The 25,393-nt window shown below is 40.0% G+C and overlaps 1 protein-coding gene across 2 annotated transcripts; it reads left to right on the top strand.

Annotated features, from left to right (window-relative positions):
* Positions 1–35: 35 nt before the first annotated feature.
* Positions 36–25,212, top strand: ZC3H7A (zinc finger CCCH-type containing 7A). Of its 2 annotated transcripts, none has more exons than XM_031606851.2 (23): positions 36–139; positions 4,399–4,499; positions 5,554–5,593; positions 6,414–6,611; positions 7,202–7,360; positions 8,446–8,526; positions 8,632–8,670; positions 9,449–9,479; positions 9,949–10,229; positions 11,859–12,066; positions 13,021–13,085; positions 13,343–13,535; positions 15,215–15,376; positions 16,331–16,527; positions 16,795–16,892; positions 17,949–18,130; positions 20,078–20,154; positions 20,698–20,831; positions 21,231–21,336; positions 21,821–21,929; positions 22,496–22,629; positions 22,956–23,119; positions 24,294–25,212. In XM_031606851.2, the coding sequence occupies exons 2-23, from the start codon at positions 4,432–4,434 to the stop codon at positions 24,481–24,483; spliced, it is 2,916 nt and encodes a 971-aa protein (XP_031462711.1). In that variant the 5' UTR covers positions 36–139; positions 4,399–4,431; the 3' UTR covers positions 24,484–25,212. The 2 variants fall into 2 exon arrangements, with proteins under 2 accessions (XP_031462711.1, XP_031462710.1); XM_031606850.2 differs by having other exon boundaries at positions 44–139; positions 4,396–4,499.
* The last annotated feature ends 181 nt before the right edge of the window (positions 25,213–25,393 follow it).

Here is a 25,393-nt window from a genome sequence, read left to right as displayed (position 1 = left end):
GCGCGCGGCGGCGGCGCCACCGGGGGCGGAGCGGAGGAGGCGCCGCCGCCGCCGCCGTCGTCGTCGTCGTCGCCGCCGCGCGCCAGGCCGCCCGGCTCCGCCTTCCGCGGCGCTGCGCTCCCGCGGGCCCGAGCAGCAGGTAGGGCCGCGCGGCGGGACGGGCCGCTCGCGCACAGCGGGGCCCCGCGGCCGGGGCTGGGGGCGCCGGGCCTCTCCTCCTCCTGCTCCTCTCGCGGCCCGTTACGGTGCGGCTGGAGCGCTCCCGCCCCTCTCCGCGCCGCCGGCGCCGTCGTCAGCCGCTCCCGGGCCCCGGTGGGCGCCGCGCCCCGCCGCGTCCCCGGTCCCGCCCCTCCCGGCGGAGCCGGCCCGGCCCGGCCCTCCGCTCCCCTCCCCTCCCCTGCCGCGTTGGGCGGCGCCGGTCGGTTCCGCTGTTGGAGATGGCGGAGCCGCCGCTCGGCGCGAACAAAGGCGGCTGCGGGAGCCCCGGCCCGGCGGGAGGCGCTGCGGGCGGGCGCGGTTCGCGTCGGCGCTGGCGGCTCGGCGCGGCAGAGCGCGTTTTCCCTCCCGCGGCCGGGCTTCGGGAACTTCTCGGCGCCGAGTGAAGTTTTAAGGCGCCGGGCTGCGGGGGACGCTTCGTTTCTGGCCGAGCGGACCGAGGGCTCGCTGCCGTTCCTTTCCGAGCGCCCCGTCCCGGGGCGGGCTCCGCTCGGGCCGTTCGCGCGGCTCCCCGCCCGCCGAGCCGTGCAGCGCGGCACCGAGCGGCGCAGGGCGGTTCCGTGCGCTCCGTGCCGTACAAAGGGTTCATTTCGGATTCCTGTAACCCGGCGCGCGAACGCGGTGATGCGTGGCGGCAGGGTGCGCGTCCGGCTCTCGGAATGCCACGGCCGTACGGGCGCATCGAGGTGCTCGGTGGACGCGGAGCGCTGCCGGCGGCTGTGCGGCGCTCAGGGCCGGGCTGCAGCGAGCGTCTGTGATCGCTGCGGTCGGTTCCAGTAAGGAGCTGCGTCGGGGCCTTTGGTCAGCTGAAGGTCGCGAACTCCCTGCGTTAGCAGCTCGTGTCCCCAAATAACGCTGTGTGTTTTTCCTCTGTTCTGTCTGCACCTCTAAGCTGTCCGCACTGCACAGTCAGGCTCGGCCCTGCCCCGCTCCTTACCCTGCAGACCTCAGCTCTCAGCGGGGGCACCCAGGGTGAGCTGCAGGTCGGTGCTCCGCGGGGTCACCTCGGCTCTGACAGCGGCAGAACCGCGCTGGTTTTCACGATGTGTGCTCACGTGCTTCGCTGCCACTGTTGAATCGTTCTAGAGCCTTTGAAAAGTGCCACCTGAGATCTAATGGTGGTGATTGCTGGGCTCGAGCTTTTACAGCATGCTCGTCCTGTTCAGAACCCCAGCACCTGGGTTCCATCTGCAGAAAGGCTGAATCAAAACTTTCTCTGAAAGTTCTGTGTGAATTGGTTGATTAGCATTCCAAAGATCCATTTTGCTTTGCAAGATAGCGCAGCATCCATTGTGCTCAAATCCCCTTTGCCTAAATAATTATCCCGGGTGCATCCTATGCATTGTCATGTCCCTTCCAGCTCGCCTTGAATGCCTCAGGACTGACAAAGTATAGGAACAAGAGCACTGTCTTGCCTTGCGCTGGAAGGAAAGCAGGTAACCTGCAAGAGGTGTAAGCAGCTTTGTGTGAGAGAGAAGTGTAGGTTTTCCTGTCTGCCAGAGCTGGTGCAAACTCGCTATCCTCCCTGCCTGCTGTTGTTCTGGCTGGCTGGTGTCTGTCAGAAGAGGTGATGCTGGCTGTCAGCAGTGAACTTTCCCTTTGCTTCCGCTTTTGTGAGATGCAATTGAATTGAAGCCCATGGTGAGGATAAAGTGGTATAAATTGATCTTCAACTTGTTTGATTTCAGCAGCGTTTCTTGCTGTGCCAGATTTAATAAACAGAGCTTGAATTGGTCATACAGCAACAGTTGTAGAATTACAGCTCCTAATGCAACAGTGTATTTGCCTATAGCCTTAGTTATGGATGCTTTCGTCTGTTTTTGTTCTGTTTTTAGCATCCCATATTTTTTCCCTTGCTTTAAGTTGTTGTTTTCACTGAATTGTACAGAGAAAAACAAGAGTGTAGGCTTTGCTTTTATAATAATACAAGCAATGTTTTAACTTTATATATATATATATGTACACGTCCATGTTTGTTTTTAATTCTGTCTGCACAGATGAGGGAGAAAATCTGTTGCTAAATAGGTGATTTTTGTGAACTCTGAAAGTGACTAACTGAAAGTCAGGACCCCGTTATTTACGTGCTTTTATGTAACTGAGTCCAATGTGGTTCTGGTTGCACAAGGTGGTCTAAACATGAAGTGGATGAGAGAGATGCTGGTGGAGGTGGTGTCTGAGACATATAAATATATGTCTATAAATCCTCTGCAAAATCATCAAATAGTGGGGCAATAAGACTGTATGTGAAGGAGGGATAACTTCTGCCTGAATGTCTTACGGATGAAAATGAGCACATAGAGAAAAATAGAGAAGTGCTTTGAATAGTAAATGACACTGCTCGTGTTTGCTCATCACTTCGCTGGCGTTCTCTTATCTGTGGTGCCAGTTTGTAACAGTTCCATCAGCGTTGTTGCTTCAGGAGCCGGATCTGCACATCCTCCAGTGTCAACGTGTGAGTTATCGAAAGCTGTTGCCAGAGGTGATGGATAAAGGCGGTTGTTACGACATCGGACTCCTGTCACCCGAGTTGGTGGAGTGCTGAGGTTGCTTAAAATTAGTAGAGCAAAGCTGATCTTAGTGCTCGCACAGATCTCGTGGGCAGGGTACTGCCTGCGGGGTGTTTGTGCAGGGACTGAAGTGAGCTTCACTTTGTGCCGCGTTTCTGATGGCAGTGTGTGCCCAAACTGCTGCTGGGTTGGGTTCGTGGGAGAACTTCGTAGCAGCCTTGTTAGAATCCCAAAACCTGAATGTAAAGGAGTGAACAAAACGTATTGGGGTGGCGATGGATTTCCTTTTGGCATTTATGTTACGTTTCTTTTCACCAGCCATAGCATATCTTTGATGTTTCTCTGACAATAAGTCTTTTGAGTATGTATCAGAATCTCCCTGTGTAGTAATAACTTGCAGAAGAAAAGGAGATGCATAAAATCACGTGAAAAGCAGTTGCAGGAGAGAATTTGGTTATTTGCTGCCTTGGGAGTGGATTACTGAGCGTTATTCCCACGTGAAGACGTGCTGTCAGAACAGCCCGTCACAGTGCTGCTGTTGGGAGCCCTGCAGCCTGCTGCTCAGTGCTGCTGCTGGGGATCCCCACGTCCTGCTGCTCAGTGCTGCTGCAGCCTGGGGGCCGTGGAGGGGCTGGGGGATGCAGGCTTTGGGGGCTTCCTTCCTGTGCTTGGCGACTAGGAAAATGAGGCAGTTCTTCGTGCTGCACGGAGGTATGTGTAGAGCAGCACTAACTGGGAGTACGCTTGGAGGCTGCTGAGAAGTGCTTGCAGACATTGTTCCAAGTCAGTCAGAGAACGGAAGGTATCTGATCCAGCAGTTTTCTGCTCTCAGTTGGGAATGTGTTCAATTTAGTGAGAGGTGTTTCCTTTTGTTTTTATTCTTTTCGTTTTCCATTGTTGCTGTGAAATAAATTCCTGCTTAAACTAATTTTCTTCCAAAAAATACATCTCTCAAGGTAATTTTTTTTATTCAGAGTTTTGGGGTTTTCAGAATAGGACATTTGTCTTGCTGACCTTTTGGTTAAAATGAAGTCGGTTCTTCCATAGCGGCGAGGTGCAGCGTTAGGCAGCAGCAGAACTGTGCTGCAGGCAGCCTTCTCTTGGGTGTTACACACATCTTTCTGCCTGTTTCACTCGAGTAATTGTAAGTCCATTAAATGAATGACGTGAAGAAAAAGTCACCGGTTCAGACTAGTGAGATGATGCTTGGATGTTTGGATGGCGATGTGGAATGAAAGCCATTCGTTTGTACAGGTGCAGCTGGTGGTCTCTGCCAGCTGTGATGTCTGCAGGTCTGCCCAGGCAGGCGTTGGGCTCCTGCCTGCAGGCACCCCTCGGTGCTTGGCCGGCAGCGAGAGGCTCAGGAGGTGGCTCTGACAGTAGTTTTCTAATCACCTTGTCTTTTTATTAATAAATACACTGGGCTTTTGAGGTACTGAATACTGACATAAATGAAGTACAGAGCTGTTACGGGGCCCTGCGGGAGCTCAGAGGCTCAGCTTGGTTGAGCAGTACCGCGCACCTGCTGCGCGAGCGGCTCCAGCCCTGCTGCGGCTGCATGGCGCAGAGCGGCGGGGAGGCAGAGCTGGGCTGAGGTGCGCAGCGCTGGGGCTGCGGGCGGGCATGGCTGCTCGGCAGCACTGCTAACTGCACTTCTGCTTTCCTTTTTGAGGAGGTGTGTGTCCGAAACGTGGATGTTCAGGATAACATGTCCAATGTGTCGGAAGAAAGAAGCACTAGACAACAGGACATTAAGAAAGGACTTCAGTTTATAGAGTATGGTGCTATGTTTTTTTTGTGTGTGTGTGTGTACGTGTCTGTGGGTACGGACGGCTCTGGGGAAGTCCCTGTAATTTAGTTCTGTCAGAGGGCCCTTAGTTCTTCCGAGAGTCTCTGCTTCGTTCCCAAGCAGAGCAGATGGGGGTGGGTGAGTATTCCTCTTCAGCCTTTAGGAAACATTGGCACCGACGGTTTGGGTGCCCAGAAATCCCCCTTCTTTTTATGGCCAGCACACCTGAGATGGGCTGCTGCTGACTGCCTGGCTTTGTGCGCTGCTGCCTGGGCGTTTCTGCTCTCTGGAGCTCAAGTTTAACTTGATGAAAAAGCCTCTTAGCAGTTAATTTGTGCTTGGATCAGTGCCAAGTTCTCCCCTAGAAGATCCTGACTAACTTCAGCAGATTCTGAAGTTTCACATTCCTTCGCTGTTCACATAAGGCATTGAAAAAAAACCCTGCGCTTTAAAAACGATTTAGAACCAGGTTCTTGGTTAACCTGCAAGGGAAGGGAAGGAGTTTCTGGTTTTCTTCCTGAAAGAACAGCGGTAAATGCCTCTGTTTTCTGCTGGAGAAAATCTGTTAGGTGTCACGTGAAAGAACTCTTAAAAATCCTTAAGTGTTATGTGTATGACTTAATTAACACTGGTGTGTTCTTTTGGCAGGTAATTTGTCACTTTATAGTGCTTATAGAAAGGTGGCGGTTGTCATATAGAAACTGTTTCTACGTGCTGGAGAAGAGAAAGGAAATTGTTTTTAAACAAACAGCACCGAGTTTTTAAACTCAGCATTCAAAATTGTCACACATTTTGAAGAGGAGAGCTGAGACTGGCTGTGTAGCTTTAAATGAAAATGATTCATTAGTAATAGCAAAACACTTGTTTAATTAAATCTGCTCAGCAGCACTCCTGCCTTGTTCAGTACAGGCTGAAGAACACAGCTGGGTTTAGCCTGCTGCAGCAAGCAGGGCTGCTTTTAAGTAAGAGCCAGTGTTCTCTGCTGTGACTGTCTGGTGAGCCGTGTGTTCCATAAGTACATCTTGTAATTTCTTTTTCTAGATCTACTTTGCCCTACCCAGGGACACAAGAACAATATGAGGTAATAAAATTACTTTTGCGTTTCCAGAAGTGGGGGGTTTTTTTGCTTCTTTTTTTTTGTATGTTTATTCTTGCTTTCAATCATTATTTAAGGAATAATGCAGTATGAATGGTAATGTTAAAATGTCTCAGCATAGGAACTGGAGGACTACATAAACTATGCTACAGGTATTCAGATATATCATCTGAGCTCAGCAGCACAGATGAACTCTGCTGGTGTTAGGGATGAATTTGGGCATTCGCTGGGTAAAATGACATGCTCTATCTGGTAAAGTTTAGGGTAGTGCAACAAAAGTGAGATAAAGGACTTGAGTCACACATTCTTGTAACAGATCTTGGTTATGGTATGTGTTACTATTCTGTATAATTTTGGGACTTACATTTCACACATCTTTCTAGTATTTTCATCCAACAGTAAATTGTATCACTGGACTCAAGAATGCTTTACTTAAGATTGTTAATGTTCACATTTTATACTGGAAAAGTCTTTTGCTTTGCGAAAGCAGCCTTTGTGTGCTGCTGGTTTGCCAGCTGCTATAGCTGCTGTTTGCTAATGGTGCAGGGAGCACAAATACATACACCTTGGATAAGTTCCACACACAAAGCAATGACTGTGCAAGGCCTTCCCCCTCCTTTACTTGCATGTGTTGTGATGCTGAGTATTCGGGAGTGTCTTGGGGAAAAAACTCTAATGTAGACCAAAAAAAAATCATTTTTGTTCCATTCATTTACAAGTATACATTTTCTATTTAAATATGTATTTGGAAATATGGAAGATACACAACAAATACTGTTGTTCATGATGTTTTTCTTTATTACAGCTATTTATACGAGAACTTGTTAGAAATCTTTTTAATGAAGGGAATGATGTATATCGAGAAGGTGATTGGAGAGGCTCGCTGAATCACTATTCAGAAGCTATAAACATAGCAGATTATGCTAATTCTGAAGAAATCCATGTGTCTGATGATATTTTAGAGAAGCTACATGTAAACAGGATAGCATGTTTTTCAAATATGGTAAGCTTCCATTGAAACAGTATCACTTCTTGAGAATCATCCACTTACATTGTGAAGGTATGGAAAGTTTAGCAGTGAAGAGCTCTTGGTATTGCTTTGTCTCATCTTTTCACAAGTGTGGTCACCTGGATGTTTGTAGTTACCAATACTAGATAAGTAGCAGAAGAACCAGAATTATAGAATTGTGGAATGGCTTGGGTTGGAAGGGACCCCAAGGATCATCAAGTTGAAACCCCCTGCCAGGGGCCACCAACCTCCAGAATTTCGTGCCAGGAAGTTGACAGAGGAGTAGTTTAATCTGTTTCAGTTGCTGACTGCTCCTGAGTCTGCCACTTTCTCTGTGCGATAAGATGGCTCGTGAGAAAGAATTAAATTGTCTTCATCCCTCTTAATGGGTTTTATATGAGTGATAGCCCAACTTCTTAGTTGCATAGGTCAGTGGCTTAGGGCAGTTCATATGTGTGGTGTTCAGTGGCCTTGGTGGATGTTTCATAGTGTTTCAGTACCTATGTCTAATAGAGCTCAAATTCTACATTTCAACTGTAAAAATTATTCTGATTAGTTCCTTTTTTCTTTTCTCTCCCTCACAGGGACTGCATGAAAAGGTTCTAGAAGACTGTGAGATAGCATTAAGGTTAAATGAAAATAATTTTAGAGCGCTCTATCGGAAAGCAAAAGCACTGAACGAGCTGGGAAGGTATAAGACAGCTTACGATGCTGTAGCAAAATGTTCTCTTGCTGTGCCACAGGTAGGCAGATGATACATTTATGGCTATTTCTACAGATTTGATGCAGAAAATATGCACTTAGATAAAGAGCATTATTTTTTTGTTTGTTTTAAATGCAGGTTTTTGTGCGTTGTTTTTTTTTTTTTTATCCCCCTGTTCTTATTGCTTACTTTGAATGTGAAGACTGATAGCAGATCTCACAGGCAATAAGATCACCTGAAGAAATACATTCCTGTATGGATCAAGCACCATAAGCTGTTGCAATAAACAATAGAACCATTGAATTAACTGTTGTTTAAGATTCTCAAGACAGAGGTGTATTCTAAAGAGAAAAAGCACCCATAATTATAAAGTTTAGTATTTGTGTGTGTGACAGTGGCACTTTAGCTCTCCAGGCATGCAGCAATATAATTCTCAGCCGTGCTCAGTAAGGACCTTTAGTTGTTGTAGGCTACGTCTGTGTCAGCAGGCAGTGGGTGCTGTAGCAGAACAGGATCTGCAGACTGCAGTGATGCTGCTGACAATCTGATTTCCATGCTTTTTTTTTTTTGAGCTCAGCAGGTGTGCTCCAGCAGCACTTCCATTTCATTTAAAACAAATCTAATTTGGCACTCTTCATACTGCAAACTAAAATGCAGTGTGTGAGGATGATTGAGGGGTTTGCCTCAGAAATGCATTCCTGCTTTGAATGAGCATGCTGATGGAATTTTCTTTTTAAATGGATAGATAACAGGGCAAAATACTGAGTTGATTTTTTTTTTTCCTTTCTCTACCTCAGAAGTAGTGTAAATGTGTGTGTCCACACCCCACATGCTTCTCTGAACTTCTCTGGTTGTGGAAAATCTTTGTTGTTTTTTATTCAAAGAAGCACTTGAGCAGGATACTGTCTGTTTTGGCTTTTTTTTTTCCCAGACCTTAAAATTATGTTGCTTGAGGATCTGCATTTTTCTGAGTGCAGCTTGCAATCCCATGTTTGTGAGAGTATAGTGTGCATTGAGATACATCCTGCACTAGAGATCTTGCAGAACAAAGACTATTTGAGATGTAAACAGTTGTCTTTGACTAGATGGTAATCCATGTACATTATGACATTTTATTTCTTTTAGGATGAAAGTGTGATTAAGCTTACTCAAGAACTAGCTCAAAAATTAGGATTAAAAATAAGGAAAGCATATGTAAGAGCAAAGGTAAGATTTGGTTTTAACTCACAAATTGTTACAGTTTTAACAAAGATGTTGAGTTTTTCCCTTGATATCAGTTTTGTAGCTAATGAAGGTGTCTTTTCATTGCAGCCGCCCTCGAATTCTGTTTCTAGTGATGTATCAACTCAGGTGAGGTTTGACACGTTGTTAAGCATAAGCAGACTTCAAACTACAGGGATTAACTGTTTCATCATTTCACCATGATTAAGTGGAAACTTGCAGTTGACATTTGATTTTGGACTTCAGGATTCTGTTGTTTTTTGTATTCAGCTTTGCAATGTACTTAGTGCAGACTAGGAGATGAGATTATCGTTCAGGTTATCTCTGTAGAATGAATATGAGCTAAAACTTTAAATCTAGTGCAGTGAATATATTTACTTTTAACATCTTGAGACAAGGATGTAGCTAATGTGATTTGTTTATTTTATATCATGGAGAGTAATGAAAGTGAAGAATGCTGGGGTGAAATACCTTTAGATTTATTTGTTTGCCAAAGTTTGACCTTCATTAGCAGTTAAACGGGTATTTGTCTTCCTTATAGCTAATGTGTCTGAGTAGCACCAATGAAGAGTTCTCCTTTATCTTAATGACTTTTTCAGATGAAATAGGCAATTTAGCTGTAAAGGAGGACTTGGGATAGAATGAGGAAACACCGGAACGGCTCACTGCTCTTTTATTTGTTGGTTGGTTACAGATTTTTAGTGGTACGGCAATTGTATTTCAGTCTGCAATGGGATGCTTTATCTTAAAAATTATTTCACCCTTAAATCCACTGGACTTCATAACTTAGAAGTTGTATTAAACCTAATTTAGAGGCTTACGTTCTCTGCCTGTAAATGTATGTTTGAAAAATATTAAAGACTCTTGTGCAAAGTACTGAGAGGAGTTTTTTTTTTCTCACTTGCAGAATTCTTCTTCTGTAGAAGATATTGAGTTAGGTGAGTCTTGTGTGTGTTAGAATACTAATACTAGGAAACTAGATACGTAACATATCTAGTTTTATTTGTTACGAAATTTATTCTTAAGAAAATTTAACTTGTCATTTGAAAGATCTGTGTCAAAAGTCTGATATCTTTATCTGTGAAACTACACATTCAAGTGCTGAGCCAGTCCTCACCTTGATAGGAATGAACTGCCATTAATATAATTGTTTCACTGACCTGTTAAACTTGAAAGAATAGGGAGGGGAGAACATGCCAGAGGTTCAGTAGCATATCAAGTCTGTTTGAGCAATATATGAGCACAGAGATACGGGTACATATGATTTGGAAGACCTTTAATGTAGTTTTGCTTTAAAATTCAAGTTTCTCTATTCTCTCTCTCCTGATACTATCAGGCTAAAGGTTAGGGGAGGCGTTCTTACACCTCTGAATAAAAGTTCCACTCATTCCTGTCTTTCTGTTTCAGATTTATCTGACCAGAAGCAAGATACGGTTTCTTCTGCTTCTTCATCAGCCTTTGTTTCTGAATTGTCTAAAGTGGCATCAGTACCCATATCATCTTTATCTTCTGTTATGTCTCTTCAAGCGGAAAAAGCTGCTTTGCCTTCTGCAACGTTGGCAAACGGAGGAAATGTTTCTTTCTCTATGCCAGAAGCATGTTTAGATTGTGGAGATGGAGATATAATTATTGGTGAAGAACTTGATGAATTACTTGATTCTGTGCCTGATCCAGATGAAAGCATAATGGTAAAACTTTGTTTGCTTTCTTTTGAGTGAGATCTTGTTTTGTTTGTGAATTACTTTGTATGGTTACGTTGAGCTGTAGTTGTGTGTGGTCAGATTGATCCTCTCAGACGTGTGGGCTTGCAAATGTGGCTGTAAAGATACCAGGATGTGGCAGAGCTCCAAGGAAATCACATTGGATTTGTGTGCTGGAAGATTTGAGTGAGGTTGCTCATAGATGGAGACTGCTTTGAAAAACACTGCTACCAACACTACCTCTGTGGGAGGGGTTTACTTCCAGGAAATGCCATGGAAAGCGAAGCTGGCCATTGAAGTCTGAGCTGGTGTATACTTGTTACAGCTAAGGCCTCTGTGAACCTGAGGATGTTTGGTGTGCCCACCCTGGGGCTGTAGAAAGTCAGGCTCGTGCTTACAACTTTGCAGGGCAGCAGTACTTGTGCTGCTGTCTCCTGGTGCACCAAGCAGTAGTTCTGCAGTCAGAGCTTTGTCCAGACCTGTGTGGCAGATAACCAGAAATAGGCCATTGTGAGACTAACTTTTCATATTTGTTAGAAGAGATTATTAAAAAAATTTAGGCTTTTTTGAGTTATTCTTCATTACACAGCCTTTCTAGAGTTAGAGCATACAAAGCATGCAGAGCTTCTCAAGTGACAGTCAAAGTGAAAGTTCTGATTGATGAGCAGAGATGGCTGAACTTAATAGCAAGGTTACTGACTCTGAGCTGTGTCTGTGACAGTCATTTGGAGCCCTTAATATCACACTGCTAAATGAGGATCTGGCATGTTGAATTTTTCAATTAGTTGTGATTTTTAATTCTCATGTAGCTATGGGTACAGCTGTAAAAAAGATTGATTGCAAAACTGGTTCTGTCTTGAGCTTGATTTCTTGAAATAAAAAATGCTTAGGCTTCTTACTGTAAGTTTTATGCATTTCAATTTGTTGTATCTGTTATGGAAATTTCAGTTGTAATTATTGTTAAATCACAGTAAATTTACCATAGTAATGGCAAACACAATCTTTTGGGGTAGATTGAAGCCTTGTGTAGTATAGAACCTGGGGACGAGACACTGCCCACTCTATGCAGACAGTTTGATCAGCTTCCAGCCAAGAAGGGAGCTTCTTGAGGCAGCAGTTGAGGTGTAGTGAAGGAGACTCCCAAATTCTGTCACGTCCCTATCAGAGGTGTATGGAAGGATGTGTGGTTTTCCTTCGAGGGAAGAAGGTAAATTGGTTTATACAGACAGTGATGTCACTTGGTACTGCCCCAGGATCTATTTCAGTGCTGACTCTTAACTCCTTACTGTTTGAATTATGTTCTCTTTATTTAGAAAAATCTGTGTAGGTTTCTGACTCATAAAAAATTCAAAATTTCTTCTTCAGTTCAGCTAACTGAACCTTTAAAATGTTTGATTTATAGATAATTCCTTGCATTAAAGCATTGAGATGTGATTTCTGCAGTTCTCTACAGCACTGTAGTGTACCTGTCGTTTTTCTGTAGGTTTACAAAAACTTATTGAAAACATTATTAAAAGGAAGAAAGGAAGGCTGTTGCAGATTGTATCGAGTGTTTTTTTTTTTCCTGTGTGAACTTTTTTCTTTTTTCTTTTTTTTTTTTCATTTCTTTTTATACAGCAAACTACAGGTGCCAGGGGTCCTATCCCTGCAGGAAGTGTGGCTCCCAGCGTGCCCTTCTCTGCTTCTCTGCTGGGGACGTTGCCCGTCAGTACAGGATTTGTTCCTACTCCCTCTCTTTCAGAAATCTTTTCACAGCCTTTGGCTTCTTCACTGGAAAATTTCTGTTCGCCATTAAGCACCTTTTCAATCAGTGACCCAAAAAGAGGTAAAAAAAAAAAAAAAAAAAAAAAAAAGGAGTATTAATATTTAACCTTATGATGTGAGTTATCCAGATGGATTCCTTGTTTAACAGATTTTTACTGCTACTCAGTAATGCTTAGCACGTGCAGAAAATGTGGTCTGTGCTCACATTTTTAGCTGTACTGATTATCAGTGTTGGGTGTACACAAGATTTTATAAAGAAAGCTGTTGTTTACTTTGGGTCTGCATTTAAGCTCCTTCTCTTCATTTCTTTTACATTTATTGTGGAAGTTACTGGTTCTGGGTGAACAGGGATTAAGTAGGAGCCATGTTAGCTTCAGGGTATGTATCTATTGTAACAAAGCATAAACCATTTCTGATGATTTGACAAAAAACATGAAAAGACCTAAAAAGCTGGTTGGTATAACTGTGTAGTTTGAAAAGATAGCAACATTACGTGTTTGGATTCAAGCTGTAGGTGATTATATGGTGAAGTAGAAAGAAATAGGTGAATAGAAAAGAAGAAATACATTTTATCTCAAATCACCAGTGTTACAGAATGTGATCTTAAGAATGAAGCCAAATTAACAAAATAAAATTAAAAAATAGAAGAATCCCCTTAGCCCTCTTTCATATCTGTGTTTTTGATAAACAAGTTTTGCTTATCTAGCTATCCCTTTTTATCAGTGTTAGTATCTTTATGTTTCTTCAGCAAATGTCTGCAGAGCTGCTGCTACTGTTAGTCAGGTGGTTATACTGACAATGATTACTTAGTTATTTTTCAACCAAGATGTTTACAAGGAGGATTTTGTATAATTTGGAAGAAAAAAATAAAAAAGGTGTAGAACTAAATAGCAAACAGCAACAGCAAGATGTGTTGCTTGTTAAAAAACAAACCTCTGAATGCTTTTCAGGAGTTATAATTTTGTGAATAGGATGTTTTGGGGAAACTGAAGTAATTGAAACTTTATTCTTTTAGACCTTTCAAGTTCAGCTTCTAGAGATGGAACACCAACACTTAGCAGCAATAACTCTCCATTGTTTGTAAGTATCTTTGATGTTTTCTTTTCCATCAGTTCAGATCTTGATACATCAAGGGTTTAACGTAGATCTTACTGAGTGTGTGGCTTTTGTGAAATCTCTGCATCCACTTTTATGATGTGTACTTAAGTTTGTACTTGATTTTTTTCCATGCAACTTTTTTTTATGCTTTGAACAATAAATTTAATAAGCTTTTTTTTTTTTTTTTTGTGGAGAAATGAAATGAGATGGCTCAAGTAAAATGTACTTTCTTCCTACAGATAAATGGCCCTAGTAGTTTGTTTGGGTCTGAAAATTACATGGGAATTTCAGGTCAAACTAGAAATGACTTCTCAAATGTTTTTAGCAGTGCAACTGCTAATATACCTGTATCTTCAGCACTTGCGGGAAGAAACCCGTTAGAAGGCACACATGAGCTAAGACAGGCCTGCCAGTTATGTTTTGTCAAAAAAGGTAAGGGGTGCTGGGACCCGCCTGGGTTGATTTAAAAACAAAACAAAAACATATACTTAAAACACTGTGAAATAAAACAAATAAAAATACTTTTGGCTTCTAAATAGCATTCAATTCTGACTTGTTCTTAGCAGATGTAGTACGATTGTGTTATTAAGGAAATAGTAGAATGTTTCAACAGCTTTTTATCTTCTTTCTTCTCGTCTCTATCTGTTGTCCTACTAGGTTCTTGATTTCTAAAACCACCACCAGTCACCACATGCTTTCCCCAAGCTGTAGGTCAGCTATGTAAGGTCATTCACATTCTGTGTTCACTTTCCTCCCAATGCCCAGGGTACTGTGAAGAATGACACCTTTGCTCAAGACTAAAAAAACTTGCAATACCCTCTCTGATTGGCCATGGGGAATTGAACTGCAGTTCAAAGTACCTGGTAACCTTCACATCCCATCTGTTTTATTGTTTTTTTTCCAGACTAATTCTAAATCATAATCATGAGGCTTCCAAACCTTAGTAATAATTAACTCCACTGTATTGACTGAAAGGATCTTAACCTGTACTGGGCTTTAATATAACTAATCTTTTAGGCCTGAGCTGTTGCTGTTAAAAAGAGCTGTATTCTAGAAGCAATAGCTTTTATTAAGACTAATCTTAAAAAACAGACATTGTGCTTCAAGTTACAGGTGTCAATATTAAAGTACAGCATAGTAATGGATCTTGTAGAGAATTGTATTGAGGTATTTCGATGATGGCTATTGCAGTTTTAAGAACATTTTTTAGGTTTAAAATATTTTTACAAGAAAAATCTGTGAAGTGATTTGAAACATGTTAAAAGCACAGGAGCTGTAGAACACTGAAAGAAATACTTTGTGTGTTCGTTGTCTTCACTTTTTTATATTAATACATCTATTTCTTCTGCTTCTTTGTTTCTCTATCAAAGCCTTTAAGTACCTCTTGCTTATACAACCTAAAATTATATTGTTCCCTCAGTTTGTCCAGGGACAATGGGTCATGCTCTTGTTTTCATAGTTCCTTAAGTAGCAAAGAGTGAAGTTCACTGAGCGTTGCTAGTCTTCAAACTTATTCCCTGATGTCTTTCTTTAAGATGTAGTATAATCTTCACTTGAATGTCATCCTAAAAGGAGAATATAAACCTAGGCACACTTTTCCTTCCCAAATAACAAAGCTTTGGGGCTAACATTTATATTTTGGGCACATGTACTTCTTACCTATTGTTTTGAGTCTGAACATAGTAGCTGTTTCAGTATAACAAAAAATGAAGGTTAAGTGGGCCATTTTCTGATCCTTGGAGTTCACCTGCATAAACTTCTTGTAAATCACAAATTGAGTTTAAAAATAGTGTTGTGGAGAAATATACTTCGGAATTTGACCAAACGTAGTGATTTGTTGCTGTCCCATAGTACTTACAAGGTTACAATACAGTACTCCCTCCGTGCTTTTATTGCCCAAACTGGTCATTTTGTAAGTACTTAGTTTATTTCTGTTCTGCTCAACATGGCTGCTGATGACTTGTGGTTCTTCAGACTTGCTGGTGCAATTAAGGATTCCGTGCACTGTGTTTGTGTACTTTGCTTTTGGGTGTATGTGCCAATCTGTGCATGGAAATTAGGAAATTTTGCTGCAGTTTATGTGAATATAAGCCATTTTGTGATTGTTTCAGGTCCTAAATTACTGGATTATGCTTACCACCCTAATTTAGAACATAAATGTAAGAAGGATATTCTAATTGGTAGAATAAAAAATTCTGAAGATAAATCATGGAAAAAAATACGTCCAAGACCAACAAAAACACAGTATGTGGGACCATATTATATATGTAAAGGTAGGTGTGTTATAGGTAGTGAATGTTAATGTTAGTGCTCAAACTAATATCTTTTAGGTTTTTCATGGTGAAGTATTGAATGAGATTTTATATGTGTTCATGGGAGATGGGGAAGTTACAGGGTTCTGTATATTTTCAGTCATGAGGGAAGCTATATTTTGACAAATAATGTGATTATTTGGAAACATGAGCTGTACTTCTGCTCTTCATCATGAATAACTTTTGAGTGGGATATTTTTATATTCTTGCTTCATTTTACTGTATCCCCTTAAGCCATCTCCTTTTCCTTCTTTTCCTGTGAGTTGTGTATACAGTACGGATAAATGGAGACTGGCATAGAAGTAGTTCCCTTCCCCCAAAGGTTCTGGTGTGTCTCTGTTTTGGCAAGCCAGCAGAGGAGAGGGAGGACGGATCATGCTCTGTGACTACAGCAGGCCTGTCAGTGTGCACACACTGCTAATCACGAGTTAGTCTCTTTCAAGAAAAAACATGCTTTGGACTAGGAGGGACTTGCAGGACAGCATTTTCAGCTTCCTGTAGGTTTGCAAAAGAACTGGTCTGACTCACCCCTTCTTGGTGGATACTGTTGCCCTCAATGCAGTGTATTGAGTGCTGAACATGCAAAACAACAATAGCAAAGAAGTATTCTTTTGCAGTATGGACTGCTTATGATGCAAGCAGGTGTGTTAACTGGCGTGTTAATTAACAGCTGTATCTGACTCTATTTAAGCAAAGCTTCTTGGTTCTCAGCATTGTTGCTTACAATGCAGAAATATAGTCGATGGAGATGTTGAAAATTTAAAACTCAGAAAGGCTGATGCACAAATCAGTCAGGATGAGGTTCTGCTCCTATCTGCTAGACTTCACAACAGATGTTGTTTGATAAAGGTTTTAAGATGAACTTACAGTAGAAGTTGTGTAAAAGCAGCATCAAATTCAGTGTTATCATTTTAGACGTTGCTGCTGAAGAGGAATGTCGATATCCAGGGCACTGCACGTTTGCCTATTGCCAAGAGGAGATAGATGTGTGGACACTGGAGCGCAAAGGAGCTTTTAGTCGAGAAGCTCTTTTTGGAGGAAATGGGAAGATCAACTTCACCGTGTCACGACTTCTTCAAGAACATCATGGATTCTTTATGTTTCTTTGTGAGGTGCTGCTTTATCTTTAATATATAATATTAAATATCTTTAAATTATCTTTAATATATAATAAAAAGTCTAATAGGTAATATAGTTATCCTATAAGAAATGCTTTTGCTCGTGACTGACTTGTAAATTTTGAAATGTGTGTTCAGTAACAATCTGACCAGCTTAGAAGTAGAGACTAGTTGAAGTCTATGGTAAAATACTTACGGTGAGGTATACTTTTAAATATATTTAAATAAATACTTTATAATTACTTGTTTTTTTTATTCCAGAAATGTTTTGATCATAAACCCAGAATAATAAGCAAAAGGAACAAGGATAATTCATCTTCTTGTTCTCACCCTGCTATGCATGACTTCGAAGATAACAAGTATGTCTGAAATAACTATCTCTTTAAATTTCAAATTAAAAGCAAGTATTTCAGGGCATTTATGAATATTGATTTTTCATTTCTTCCTTATTGATAATTTTTTTCCTTGCTAACTGACTGCAGTGTTTTGACAGTATGGCTAAGATGAACTTTGCAAACAGGGATTGCCCCATGTAGCCAAATTGTAAGAGCTGAGTCATGATCAATGCATTCAAAACCAGTGGTATCCATCTTCCAGTGTTTGGATCCTACTTCTTTGTGAGTTTGTTAGCAGCTTGTCTGCTTGGTGAGCTGCATTGGTAAAATTATTTGTGTGGTTCTGAATTTATGTAGGATTTTATAAATATCTTCTTCAGTCTAATTTGCTTATTCTGCTTGAGTTTTAACCCAGTCAGTCAAGTACAGGCTTACTTTAATTACCTGCAACGAATTACCTGAATTAGACCATAGTTCTTAATAATTCAATTCATGCAAAGCAATGTGACAGAAGCCCCTTAAATTATTCTTTGAAAGATAAAAAGATTTCATAGCAGTATTAGTGGATTTTTTATACTACATACCCTTAAAATTTTATATGACAGAAATGGAAGTAGAAGCATTTTAATTGCTTTATTCATGCTCCACTTCCCTACGTTGAGGAAATACCACAGCTGTAAGAGTACAGCTTTTACTGGGATGCATCAACTTTTTATTTAATGATGCTTCAAAAAAAGAATAAGTTCGTGTGTGGAAATAGAATGTATACTTGAAAGTGAATGTGATACACTTTGCTGCATGGAAACCAAGGATCCAGTTGGATTGGATTCAGTAATGCTTTGTAGGAGACGAAGCTCTTGGTTTTGCAAGAGCACTGATTTGTAATGTTGCTTTACTCAGACTAGAAGCAATAATTAGGTGCTACTTCCTTCTGGAAACCACTGGTTTCAAGTAAGCGTTACAAAGGCATTTGAATAAGCTGTGATAACGGTGGGTTATTTTACATTTTTTTCCCACATTGATATAAAATGACATTAAGTCATTTTAAGACATGTCTAAAACTGACTCTTCTTCAAATAGGTGCCTTGTCCACATTTTGCGAGAAACTATGGTGAAGTATTCCAAAATTCGCCCTTTTCAAGTTCGGTGTCAACTTGACCTGTGCAGACATGAGGTACACTATGGCTGCTTACGAGAGGATAAATGCTTTTATGCTCACAGTCTGGTAGAGCTTAAAGTCTGGATAATGCAAAAAGAAACAGGTATGTTTAACAGAATGCTCATCCTGCTCTTCATTTTATTCTGCTGCAGTACCAACCTGGGGAAGGTGCATTGACTTCCAGTCTGCTGAAACCTTTCATGGCAGCACGATAGAGAAACAGCTGTGTAAATAGGGTACAAAGTGTTGATAAGGTTACTAGCGATTGAAGGTTAGAAAGGTTTTAATAGTAAAAACTGTCAGAACAGCTTATTATCATCTGATACATCTTCTTCTTGAAATGAAATCAGAAATCTCTTGTGATTATTAAATCCAAGTCAAACCAGATTTCTTCTTAATTTTAAGCATTCGCAGTGTAGAAGATCTTGATCAAATACATTCTTCATGGAGCACTGGGGAAAAAAGAAAACAAAACCTTGGTGTATTTTATTTATGCCATTGTTCCAATCTGTCCCCACATACAAGAACCTCATTTTCTCTGTAGTTAAACTTTTTGTTTAGCTTAGTGTTGATCTGGTATTCTTACGTAGTAAGCCAGACAATAAATGCTTCTAGGTGGGCACCCCGTCTCAGTAGTCTGGGTGTTTAGTCGGTTTTTCTGTTGCTCATTACACGGGATATTTAGAGTGCTTTTTTGTTTTGCTTTGTTCTTGCTGGTTTTTATTGGCTTCTTTGAAGATAACAGATTTCAATACTTTAATTTCTAGCTGATGTCTTTTGAGCTGTATGTCTCTGTATTTATTGTCCTTCCTTGGTCATAAGTTTTAAACTCTTCATAATCTTCTTGTTTTAAAATAATCGATGAACTGTTGGCAATAAATGTTTATGGCCCAGCATAGTCACTAATTTGTTCTACTTTGTTCTGTACGACTGTAGTTTAAGTAGTGCTGGATCATTGTGATGCACAGAGGAAAAAGGAAGCTTGGCAGTCCCCGTGTGGTGCAATGTCGCTGGCATTTTTTCCCCTTTCTGTCCATGGTTTATTCTTCAGTTTATCTCAATTCTTGTACCAGTGTGATAACAGAACATGTCACACAGATGTGAAGTCAGAGAGAGATAAGAGGTGACTGTTTCTGTGCAGATGTCCAGTCTGTCTCTCCTGAGCTGATCCTTTAGAGGTCTCTGTGTGAAAATAAAGCAGTTATTTTCTGTTCTTACCCGCTGCCCCTACAAAGTCCAGCATTGCAAATACTTACTCTGTAATTTCTATTTTGAAGTAAGGGTTTGGTTCTCCAGGAAACTTTTTTGCCACAGAAGGATGTGTTTCATTTTTGGAATTTTTGGAATGTGTGTTGCCCTCATACTTCCCTAAAGTTAGTTAGAGCTCTGGGTCTTGTTCCAACTCTGGTTCTCTGCTCTCAGCACAAGGCTTCTCTTCAGAGTTTAAGGTGTGGGAAGAAAACAAATCCTACCTCAGGGAAGAAGCATTTTACCAACCCTCAAATCCAAACACAGATAATAGACCCTATTTGTGGGAATTGCAGTAATAATTGTTACAGTATGTGAGAACACTGTATAGCTCCAGTATGTGAGAACACTGTATAGCTCCAGTATGTACCTTAGCCAAAACAGCTGTAAGAATGGCCTTCCTGAAACAAAGCTTAATTAACAGGGCTTGCTTTTTAAAGTAGACAGAGGCAGTCTAGTTTCTGCCAGCTGGTATTGTGTTTTTTTTGTGATCTATAATGAAATGCAAGTTCTCTGATGAGATTGGCAGAGGATATGTTTACAGAAGTTACATTTACACAAATATTCAGAGATGCATCTTTATGTAGTTGGACAATCTGTAATTTAGAAAATTTTCATGCTGTCTTTTTAATGTAATGTTATGTACTACATTTATATTTTGGAGGTAAGATTCTTAAGATGCATGTATGTGTATGTACTTATGTAAATAAATGTTTGGGACTTGGGTCGCACAGCAATTTGATCATGTCTGAAATTTTAGAATAGTTGTAAGTGCTCATGAGCTTTTAACTTTCCTTTAAAGGTATTTCACATGATACTATTGTTCAAGAATCAAAGAAATATTGGCAGAACATGGAAGCTAGTGCACATGGGTCACAGGTATTTTCATCTTGCCTTAAAACTATTGCTGTAGAAACTTTGATTCTTTTTTTTTGGTCTGTGTATAATGTAGTGTCTCTTTAGAAATTGCTTACTTCTCATGCTCCTTAAACACACTTTCAGTGTAGCATTCCTTATTTCACTTATGTTTAAAACGCCTGCTTTTCTTCAACACAATTCCTTTTTTGCTTTGCTTATTCTGTCATAGGTGAAACAGAAAACCTAAGTACCATTTCAAAGGCATCTGCCACAGGGCAATTATCTTTTCAATATGTTGGACTTCTGTATGTTCAGTTTATACATCATATTATCACAGCTTCTGGGTGCATATGCCTAAATCAGAAATAAGTAAAAAGTGCATTCTTTAAAAAGTGTCTAGGTTTGAAAATTTCAGGCAAAACTATTACAAGGCATATAGTGTAACTACAGCTTATGGACATGTGTTGTAAACTTATCATAGGGGATAATTCATAACTACGTGTGGATTTCTTTGCAGATACAAAATACCTTTTATTGTTGTTGTTCTTGTTGTTTTTGCGTAAGATCCTTGGGAATCAAATGAAATATGGATCACTTAATTTGAAGATGAAGTTTGTTTGTGGTCAGTGCTGGAGGAATGGTCAAGTTAATGAGCCAGACAGAAACAAAAAATACTGCAGTGCAAAGGCAAGACACCCGTAAGTAAGACAGAGCAGCAAAACTTTTGCCTTTTGTCAGCAGTTTAACATCTCTTTTGGAAAGGTTTGTGACTTTGTTAAGGAAAGAAGTCATACAAGGAATTTTAAAAAGCACATTGAAGCATAATAGAGTTTCTACAAAAATTCAGTTAAATCCCAACTAGAAGGATGGAGGCTTTATGAATAAACATTCATTCTAGTCTTTCCTGGTACTGCTTTGATCTACACAGTGTGCCTTTTGTTATCCCAGAATCATAGAATGGCCTGAAAAGGACCACAGTGATCATCGAGTTTCAGCCCCCCTGCTGTGTGCAGGGTTGCCAACCACCAGACCAGGCTGCCCAGAGCCACATTAGTTACTATTGGTTCTTCTCATTAAACGCATCTATTTTTATCTAGGTGGACCAAAGATCGCCGTGTGGTGCTTGTAATGTCTAACGAGAGGAAGAAGTGGATGACCATTCGTCCCCTTCCTGCAAAGAAACAAGTGCCTCTGCAATTTGATGTATGTTAACCTAAAAATAACCTTTTGTGTTAGGAAAACTGAGTAACTGTAAAATACCAGTAACTGGCCTGATTTCATCAATTCTGCAGGGGAACTGGTGGAAATATGCCAATAGTGTTTCTCCAGAGTTCAGCCTTGACCTGTGAGATTAGTCCTTTTCAGTTCCTGAAGCCTTCTCTCATCCGCAGAAGTTAATCACTTAAAAATGCGTTAACTAAATTCTAATTATTTACAGTGATTATCTTAGAAATCTTTCAAACATCTGTGTGATGTGGTAATCTGATAGAAGGTAAAAAGCAGGCCTGGTGCTTGCATCTAACAGTTTGCATTTCAAACTATGTTTATTTTATAAAACAGGCATGGTTTTATGTTTCATGTAATGTAAATGTCTGTCAGGGGAGAGAAAACTTAACTTTTAAAAAAATCTGTTATCACCATTTTTACTTTATATTCATGGAGAATATATTTTTAATTCATATTCTAGTTGTGCAATCATATTGCTTCAGGCAAGAAATGTCAGTATGATGGAAACTGCTCATTTGCTCACAGTCCTGAGGAGAGAGAGATGTGGACGTATATGAAGGAGAATAGCAGTAAGTAAAAAAAATAAAGATTAAAGCAATGCTGTAAATCTAACTGCTCTGTTCTTCGTTTCTTTTCCTCAGTAACTTTTTAATCAACTTTCCTTTGCTACCTTTTTTTTTGTAGTGGGCCTTGAAGGCACTTAATTTATTTGAATGAGCTCTGGTTGAGTGTTCGAAAATAGTATTAAATAAATATAGCTGCATTAAATATTCATGACCTGATGAATCGTATTTTAATACCAAAGTAGTTTGTATTATATTTTTAAAGTGTTAGAAGTAGCATATTGGTCCATGGAGCAAATTACCAAGTTATCTTTACTTTGTGTATCTGTTAGAAATACGTAATGCATTACTTTCCTCTATGTAGGTAGAAAGGGTCTTGGTGAGTAGCCAGAGATTCATATTGCTCTTGGTTCTTATCTCTAAACCATATAACTGTCTATACCATGTGCTTCTTTTTTGCTTCTTAAAATAGGTGGGGACTGAATTATGCTTGCAAACTCAGTCATTTATCTAGTATTCTCAGACTTTTGCCTTAATTGCTAATTACTTATTTTAGCTTCTGCTCTCATTAGTTCAAGACTTGGAGCAGTTGTATGACATATGGCTAAAAAGTCAAAAACCAGAAAAAGGAGATGATACAGCTGCTCAGGCAAATAAGGAAAATGGGAAGCAAATTCACATGCCAACTGACTATGCTGAAGTAACAGTAAGTAATCATAGGTGTAATTGTAAGATCATGCTTTCTTTTTTCCACCCCAGTCAGTAATATGCTGTTGTCCTTACTCTCCTGCTGCTCTCTTATTTCCTAGCTAACTGCTAAATGCACAGTTTAACTGAGACTATAAAGCACTTCTTCTGAATCCTCTAAAGCCAGTGGAAATCATAAATTTCAGGTGTTGTTTAAATAACTGTATCCAAGCTAAGCAACAATTTGCAGGCTGACATAAAGAAAACATTTAAAACTTATTAGGAACATGTCTGTGCTTGTAAAATTGATTCTCAATGCTTTGTTTTCAACTCGCTGTTAAACAGGTGGATTTCCACTGTTGGATGTGTGGGAAGAACTGTAATAGTGAGAAACAGTGGCAGGGTCACATTTCTTCTGAAAAGCATAAAGAGAAGGTTTTCCACACAGAAGATGATCAGAACTGCTGGCAGTATCGCTTTCCAACTGGATGTTTTAGTATTTGTGATAGGTATGTGCTTTCTAAGATTTATTTTGTAAACTGAAAAATTCCACTTCATGGTATAAATAATTAGTGCCATTGCAAGTTTTAACACATAATGTTCCAATATTTCTTTTTTTTGTACGTATCTTTTGACAAGAAGGTAAGTAATTAACAGTATTTGAACATGTGCTGTTAGAAGTTGGAGAGTGACAAGCTTCCCAATTGTGGAACGCAGTGAATGGTTGTGTGATCTTCGTAAAGGGCCACAAGTTTAGAGCAGCAGGGAAAAAAAACTTGCTTAAAAAATACTGTTTGTAAGCTTACTTAGACATCTGCCTTCCATTACCCGTGGAACACAGGAACAGTTTCTAGTTGGACAGCGTAATTGGAGCTTTAAGGCAAGTAGAAATTTTATTGGCACAGCCTGTTGGTTTTTTTCAGCATTGGTTGTTCTTTTTGCTGCTTCCTTTAATCCTTAAATGCAGCCTGTTTACCTGACTGAGTAGATTTTGGTAAGCCTGCTGGCATTTCTTTGCACTTCTGCAATTTTATTGGAAGGCTGAAAATTTTGAAATCTGCGTTCTGGTGTTAAAAATTAATTTTGCTCATTCATAAACTTTTTCCATTTGGTCATGTAAAAGATTTTGAATGTTTTAGAGATCTTGAGAGACTGCATAGCATACAAAGCAAGTTATTTGGTGTGTGCAGGCACTGCGTGCTAGTTTATGTGCTCTGTTTAATGCATTTTTAGTAATATTCTAAATTTGATGTTCTGAATGCTAAATGTCCTGAGTCATGCTAAATACTCCAAAACCAAATTTAGTTAGCAAAACAAAATTAATGGAATTTCTAAAACAGGTTGTTCTGTAGCTTAGTGAACTAAATTTGAAGGTCGTATTATTGGTTACATTAATACTTCAAGTAAAGGAAAGATGTCAAGCATTAAATGACTCAGTAAGGTATCAGAAAGAACAGAAAGAGTCATCTCTTCTCCTCCACAAATACTTGACAGCTAGGAAAGAAGAGTATAATCAAATGTTAAACAGTTAGTCTCATCTTACTAAAAATTAAGTATTCTTCCAGTTATTTTTATTCCGTAAGAATCTCTTGCATCTGAAAAACACGACCAGGGGAAAATACCTAGATATAACAGTTGCCATCATAGTGCTACAAAAACACTGCTTAAAATCTGTCTTAACAGATATATGGCTGGTACTTGCACTGAGGGAAACAACTGTAAATTTGCCCATGGAAATGCTGAACTCCATGAGTGGGAAGAACGAAGACAAGTTTTAAGAATGAAGCTCAGCAAAGCAAGAAAAGACCACTTGATTGCTCCCAGTGATAATGACTTTGGAAAATATAGTTTTTTGTTTAAAGGTTTAGACTAATACCGAGATGATATATACATGTTACCAGCTGGAAGCATAAACCAGAAAAATTGACAATAATCAAAAGCATGTGACAGAAAAGCTGCAGGTTTTCTGCTTTTATTGGCATATATTGTTCCTCCTGAACAGCAAAATATAGTAGATTTAGGGGAATTGAGTGGACCTGTCTGTGCTGTCATGAAACAGAGCGGTGAATAAAAAAAATCTGAAGTATTATGTGCTTTCTCACCTCCTGTTGGACAGAAAGTTAGGGAATAGAAGGGGGAGAGAGGTTGTAATGTCTAGGAAGCCCCCTAGTGTCAGTCCTTCAGCTGAAAAACTTTACGGTATCAAGGTATTACAAAGCAGAGTGTTACGGGCTAAGAAAATGATGGATGAATATTCTTCAGATCTTTTAATGGAGACGATTTGTTTAAAACAAAGTTTGCTACTTATCTATATGTAGGTTGCTAAAAAAGGATTTTCTTATTAAAGATTTTAAACAAAATAACCATTTAACTACAATATATGTTGAATGGGTATTTTTTCTCTATTTGTATGTTTCAATATAATTTACTGAAAAAGGATCTTGGGAGGAAAAACGTATTCATTTTTGAAAATGAAGTAGTTAAAATTGTTTCTTGGTCTTTGCTGTTTAAATGATGATTTTGAAAGATTACACTTGTATGTCAGTATTGTGTATTATTGTATGGACTAATGTTGCCTGTAATAAAGAGAACTTTACACAAAGCTCTTCGCTGCATGTAACCTCTCTGGACCGAGGTCTTGTAAAAACAACCGATGGTTTATTTGCCTGTTGGCAAAAGCTTGAGCACCCGTCGCTAAGGTAGAGGTTAGTTTTTGTGTTTTGGCTTCTGTTCACCATTTGCTCCATCATCACTGCCACCTTGGACTCATCACAGCACTGACC

This window comes from Phasianus colchicus, chromosome 16 (assembly GCF_987193195.1).
Source record: "Phasianus colchicus chromosome 16, bPhaCol1.hap1.1, whole genome shotgun sequence".
Lineage (NCBI taxonomy): Eukaryota > Metazoa > Chordata > Aves > Galliformes > Phasianidae > Phasianus > Phasianus colchicus.
The sequence above is the reverse complement of the archived record's forward strand: the minus strand, read 5'-3'. Positions and strand labels throughout refer to the sequence as shown.